Genomic DNA, 6,598 nt, shown 5'->3' on the forward strand with positions numbered 1-6,598 from the left:
TGCCCCTGACTCCACCACCCCTGACTCCACCGCCCCTGACTCCACCACCCCTGACTCCACCACCCCTGACTCCACTGCCCCTGGCTCCACCATCCACGACTCTACCGCCCGTGACTCCACCATCCATGGCTCCACTGCTCCTGACTCCATCATTCACAACTCCACCATCCCTGACTCCACCACCCCTCACTCCACCGCCCCCGACTCCACCACCCGACTCCACCACCCCTGAATCCACCACCCCTGAATTTACTACCCCTGAATCCACCATCCCTGACTCCACTGTCCCTGACTCCACCATCCACGACTCCAGCATCTCTGACTCTACTGTCCCTGACTCCCACCTTCCAGTCTCCTTCAGCCACTGCAGCAGTTCCTGACATGGTGTTTTCCTGGCTAGGGTAATTTGCTCTCATGGTAAGGGCAAAGCTGCCAGTCTGCCCTGGGGGCAGAACAGATCCCCTGGAACCTGAGTGTGGAGCTGGTGGTACTGGGTCTGCAAGCTGAGCCCTGCAACCGGAGCCTGGCCCAGAGATTAGCTCTCAATCGCATCCTCATATAGGAACACAGGCCATGCTGTAAGGCCACCCCTCTGAAATCATGGAACCTGCCTCACAGGGCTGTAGTCTCAAGTCCTCTGCACACTTGAGACTGTTTAATCAACACTGCTTAATAAATCATGGATCATTATTCTTTCCCCACTAGACTAGAGTTGCAGGAGAGCAGGAACCGAGTGCCCAGCTTAGCACCTGCACACAGTAGGTGCTCTGTAACTAGCTGTCAGCTGGCAGATAAGTAGATGTTTCCAGAGATTCCCCGATTTGTCACAGGAGCTTGGCTTGGGAAAAGAGAAGGCCATGAACCTCCCAGAATTTGTGTGCAGAGCTGGGGTCTGCACTTCCTGGGTGCTGTGACAGCTGGCTGCCTACCTTCCTGTCCCCCAGCCCCCAACCTGAGCCTGTGGTACCTGCCATGATGTTCTCTACCACGGAGACGAAGTAGGCAGGCTTGCTGAAGGTGGGAGGGTTGTCATTCTCATCCTGGAAGGAAAACACACAGGTTTGCAGGAGCCAGGGAGGCAGGTGGGCTGGCCAGCTGACCAAGGTGGGCACCAAGGAGGCAGGCTAGGCCTGGCTGGCACTAAGGAGCTCTGGCCTCTCTGTATAACCAGAGCCAGGTGGGGTGTCAGCAGGGTGTCAGGTAACCCTCTGGCAGGCTACAGCTCTAGGAGGTAGGACTAGCCTTGGGGATACATGGGGGCCTCAGGAAGGGACGGAGAGGTCCAGCAAGAGGGAGTGCGGCAGCTATGACTGCCAACAGCTGCCAGCTCCCCAGGCTTTCCCCAGTTCTCTAGCTGAGCTCTAAGGTCACTCCAGCACTGGCACCCGCAGCTTCCATGCTGGGGATGCCCACTTGGACCCCTGCGCAGGTCCACCAGGATGATGACAAAAGCTTCTAGGATTCTCCCCAAAGATACTGAAGTATGCGGTGGCAGGTCAGGTTCAGGTGGTTCCCAGAGCCCAGACTCTGGCCCTGGGCTGGCTGCAGGCAGGTACAGCTAGGCCCTTCCTTGCACACAAGAACAACGGCTCTTCCAACCCTTGAGCAGCCCTGGTCCAGAGGCCCACCCTTGTCAGTTCTAAAGCAGTATCTCTTCCAGCCCAGCCTTCACCAGTGGCCACAGGATGGTGCTTGGCTAAGGGGCTGAGCCTGGCAGGGCGGGGAGGGCAGCTTCTCCCTCATCCTATGCACCCCCAACTCCTCCACACTGTGGCCCCTCCTCTTCAATTAGAAGAGGATTTCCTGCCCTTTAATACTCTTATCTTCATTGACAGCTCCTGTAACCCCCCAACAAGAATTCCTCCCTGCTCCTCTCTGGGAAGAAGCCTCCCCAGCCCCCTTGGCTCTGGGCCTTCTACCCTTTCCCAAGAGCCCCAGTGCAGAGCTCAGGAGTCAGGCTGAGTCCTGGGGCCAGTGGGCAGTCCTTATGCCACAGTCTTCGTCAATTCCTGTTCATTTGCTAGTGCAAATAGGAGTTCCATGAGAGGGCCTGGCTTCTCATGGAACTGAGAGCTCTTAGAGGGAAAGGATCCTGTATTAAGCCCCCTTTGCTGGAGTCACTGCTGACTGAGCAGCTATGAAAGAGACAGAGGCATGCTATCTGGCTGTGTACCCCATGGGACTTCAGAGAATCTCAGCCTGCTAAGATTGTGGGTGCCCAGAAAGGAGTGATCCTCTCTTTTTCGAATCTGCCCCTTGGCTCTGGATGGCACCCTGGCTCACGCTGACCTGCCCCTCTCCCTAGATAGCAGCAGTCTCAGGATTCCCCTGAAGTCCAGTGCCCCAGCTGTGTGCCTGGGCATCTCCCCGTCCTGGTGTGGGCGCGAGTGCCCCATATACTTGTACATTTAAGCTTCTGCCTGGCTGCATGAAACGGTGTGGAGAATGTCAGTGACAGAGCATGAGGCAGAAACTTATTAGCGGTGATATTTCCCCGGATCTTGGCGCTGCATTCGCTATTAGTTCTAATTCAGCGGCTTGCTCTACAAAAGCTTATTGTCCCCTAATGGGAAATCTACAAACCGAGTTTGACTTCTTTATTAAAAACCAACAAGCAGCGGATGAAAAAGAATCACCTGGCCCCTCCGGCCCCCTCCTCCTCCTGGAGCCCTGTGGTTTCCATCTGCCTCTCCCCACCCCCAACCTGTGCAAGAAATGCTGCCATCCACGACTTCTTGCTGCTGGGTTTTAAATTCCAATTGGGAGAAAATCCTTTTGGTGCAGGGAGGAGGCCGCTTAGCCGAGTGACAGCTACTTAAAAACCAGCCACGTGCAAAATCAGCCTGAAGGCGGTGACCTTTTCAAGTGTGGTCCTCCACATAAGTGACTGTGCCATCCAGAGGCCCTGCTAGAGAGACAATGTTCACTTATAGCCAAGGGGGTACCTGTCTTTGTTGCCAGACTCTCCGGCTGCCCCAGGGCCAGGGTGGACTCGGAAGGAAAGTGCAGGGCCCCTGCTGGCCCCTGGGATGGCTTTGAGGGAATTTGAAAATGGGGCCCCTTCTACTAGGCCACTGTGGTTCCATGCCAGGGCACATCTTGGCTTGTCGAGTGCAAAGCGAGGTGGATTCCTGCTCCCACTCACCCCTGCACATGGAGACTCCCCTCTGCGGTCCCGGGGAGGGAGGCTGGGGGGCATACTTTTATTTGCAGGGATAAAAAGTGAGTTCAGTCCCCTCACTTTCCTTTCTCTGCATGCTCTGGCCCCTTTGATGGGGGCTGAGGCACAAAGAGATGCTCCAGTCCCTGCCTTAGCTGAGCCACAGGTTGGGATGGGTCTGGAGTTTGGGGCAGAGCTAGGGTTTCAAAATCTCATGAGGGCAGATCTCTGAAGGCCTTGCTTCTCAAAGTGTGATCCCTGACTGGAAGCATCCTCATCACCCAGGAGCTGGGAGGAAATGCAGAATCCCAGCCCTGCCTCAGACCCACTAACTATGAATTTGCCTTTTAATGAGATCCCCAGGGAATTCCAGGGCATGGGGAACTTTGAGAAGCACTGGTCTCAGTTATGCCTGGATAGGGATGACCCAGGTTCCAGGCCTGTGGCTGTAGTGGAAACGTCAGTGTGGGAGTCACTCAGGTCAGGGTCCAAGTCCCAGCTCTGCCAGTGAGGAAGAAAGGCATTGGCGACCATGGGTCCTCCCTGAGCTTCAGCCTCCCCATCTGGAAAGTGGGACTGAAAGGGACCTGGCATACTGCTGCAGCTCAGCACGTTAGTTTCCATTTGGCTACTTAGGCCTGTCCGGCCCCGGGCTAGTGCAGAGCACTTATTGCCCTAGACCTCCCTTACTCTCAACCCTCTCCGGTATAGCCTCCCCAAAGCCTGAACGGCTCCGTCTCCACTCCAGCCCACTCACCAGAACTCCCATTTGCACTAGCCATAGGCTGGGGCGTGGAGGCCGCTGCTGTTATGCATGGCTGTCTCGTTGGCTGGAGTGACAGCCAACATTTCAGGTGCCAGGTATCACCTGCACAATCTCATTTCATCCTCACAAAAATATCATGAGGCAGGTACCACGATTACCCCCATTCTACAGATGAGGAAGTTGAGTTTCAGAGACCCAGGTCACACAGCAAGAGCACAGCAGAGCCAGATTTCAAACCCATATAGCTCCAAAGCCCCACACCCGTCTTTCTACTTGGTATCGCCTTAGGGTGTGGAGCAGGCTGCACGTTCCTCTGCACGTCCTGCTGGGGTCCCAGCCCAGAATTCACTGCCTCCTGGTGCAGAGCAGCATCTTGGCTGGTTGCAAGCGATGGGTGGGCTGGTCAGGGTTGTGAGTGCAGCTGGGATGAGAGGAGGCTTTGGGGCTGTGGTCAAGGCTGCGAAACTAAGCCCAGGTTTGGGTGATGTGGTCAGGGTCGGGCCATGGGGTGAAGAGTGCCAGCCCATCGTCATGACTGGCAGAAAATGCATTCTCATTCCCTGGTAACACCCTTGGGGTTTCTAGGTGGAAGGTTACAGGTTCGAGTCAGGCCGGTTTTTCTTTTTCTTTTTTTTTTGAGACGGAGGTATTTTTTGCTCTTGTTGCTGGGCTGGAGTGTGATGGCATGATCTTGGCTCACCGCAACCTCCACCTCCTGGGTTCAAGATATTCGCCTGCCTCAGCCTCCCAAGTAGCTGGGATTACAGTTGCACACCATCATATCCAGCTAATTTTTTGTACTTTTTTTTTTAGTAGAGACTGGGTTTCTCCATGTTGGTCAGGCTGGTCTCGAACTCCCGATTGCAGGTCCACCTGCCTCGGCCTCCCAAAGTGATGGGATTACAGGTGTGAGCCACCACGCCCGGCTGGTTTTTAGGCTTCTGAAGATCTCCTGGTCTCTGTCCTCCTTCTCCTGACACTCCCGGAAGCCTGGGGTGCCAGACATAAAGATTCGAGAAGCAAGGCCCCAGCTCTCTGCCCTTCTTTTTGCTATACTGGTTCTGTAGAGCCTCACCCTCCTGGTCACCCCGAAATTTTGCTCCCTCATGCCCATCTGGAAGGTTCCCCGGCAGGTATCACCTCGACTTTCCCATCACTTCCAGCTCCTTCCTATTCAGCAAGGAAATAGGGTCCCTGGCCCAGATGAGGGCCTTTCTGCTTGGGAGCTGGCCCCAGCTTCTGCCCCGGGTTGAGAAGACAGAGCTTGTTAAGGCCCAGTGTGGGGTAGTGGCGGAGGCTGCTGGTGAAGCTGGCTGTGGCAGGAAGGCTCTCCAGCATGCCTGCTCCAGGGTGAGATTTTCCTGAGCTTATGTCAAATCACAGCGCATCTCCAAATGTGACAATCTGATCTAATCCTCCCAGAGCCGATAATGCACTAACTCTTCCATCAACACACATTTGCCATCTCCCACAGACGGGAGGGGGGCAGGCCACGTGCGCACAGCTGCGTGTGGGGAGGTCTCCGTGTGGAGGGGCCCACTGGCTCTGCTGTCAGACCACGCTCTGCATCCCCGTGTGGCACGGAGCATATGAACCAGCGTGGAGATGGATTCAGCAATAATTTCAGACACAGAAAGCACCAAGGTGTGCTTGATATTCATGTCAGACAAAATGTGGCTTGGTTTCAGACCCCTTTAGATCTTCGGAGGAGTGGAAAAGGGAAGAAAAAAGAAAGAGAGGGATAGAGAGAGAGAGAAAGAGAGAGAGAGAGAGAGAGAAGGGAGAAGACGACCTTCCAGTAATTCTCTTGTTCTTCACAGATCATAGCCATCAATGAAGGAATCCCGTGACACTTCCTCGCTTGACTCCCAGCTCCTGTTCCCCTCCAAGGGTGTCCTGGAGCCCCCAAATGAAGTCAGAGCAGACAATGTCTCTTCCTGAGTACCAGGGCCCTGGGCCTTCCCTGGCCAAGCGGGGAGGCAGCTAAATTGTTGTGGCAGTTCAGAGGCTTGCTGGGGGCCAGACTTTGGGACAGACTGCTGGGTAACTTCCCAAGCCGCAGGGACAGCCAAGGAGGTGGGGGCCATAGTCTACACTACTGGTTCATAGGAAGCACTCACCACCCTAGAAGGGCAAGGCCAGCGGCCCTGGGTACTTACAAACACCTCGATGGTGACAGGGACGGTGCTGTTGAGAGGGGGGTTGCCAGCATCCTTGGCCATGACCATCAGATAAATCAGCCCGTTGGGTATCTGTTCATAATCCAGTGGGCGACTGACGCTGATTACTGAAATGACAGGAATGGGCCAGATCCCTCTGTAAGCAAACTTGAGATGCCCATTCAGCCAGGGATCCCCTTTGGGCAGGGAAGGTATGGCTGGCATGGCCTGGGCCAGCTCTGCCTTGCTTTCTGAACACCTGGAGCCTCACCGTCTCGACTGAGGTTTACTGACTGCCTGAAATGTGTCAGACCAGTGCTGAGCCCACCAGGTGATAGCCAGTTGGTGGTAATGTAAGCCCCACTTTTACAGATGAAGAAACCAAGCTCAGAGACATTCAGTAACTTGCCCAAGGTCACACAGCTCTCAACTTAATAGAGTGGGGAGATGAGCCCAGGTTTGGCTGAATCCAGGGCCCAGGCTCTTTTTTTTTTTTTTTTTTTTTTTTTTTTT

General features: G+C 54.9%; 1 protein-coding gene across 4 annotated transcripts in view; it reads right to left on the reverse strand.

The window, feature by feature from the left end:
• CDH23 (cadherin related 23) overlaps nt 1–6,598 on the reverse strand; it is a 420,778-nt gene that overhangs the window by 127,695 nt on the left and 286,485 nt on the right. For all 4 annotated transcript variants that reach the window (XM_037745824.1, XM_037745823.1, XM_017548835.2 and 1 more), the window contains exons 18-19: nt 6,086–6,213; nt 968–1,040 (exon numbers count right to left, since the gene is read on the reverse strand). In XM_037745824.1, coding sequence (XP_037601752.1) covers nt 968–1,040; nt 6,086–6,213 — 201 coding nt within the window. The remainder of the gene's footprint in view (nt 1–967; nt 1,041–6,085; nt 6,214–6,598) is intronic.

The sequence above is a fragment of the Cebus imitator genome, unplaced genomic scaffold (assembly GCF_001604975.1).
Source record: "Cebus imitator isolate Cc_AM_T3 unplaced genomic scaffold, Cebus_imitator-1.0 Scaffold215, whole genome shotgun sequence".
Taxonomy (NCBI): Eukaryota; Metazoa; Chordata; class Mammalia; order Primates; family Cebidae; genus Cebus; species Cebus imitator.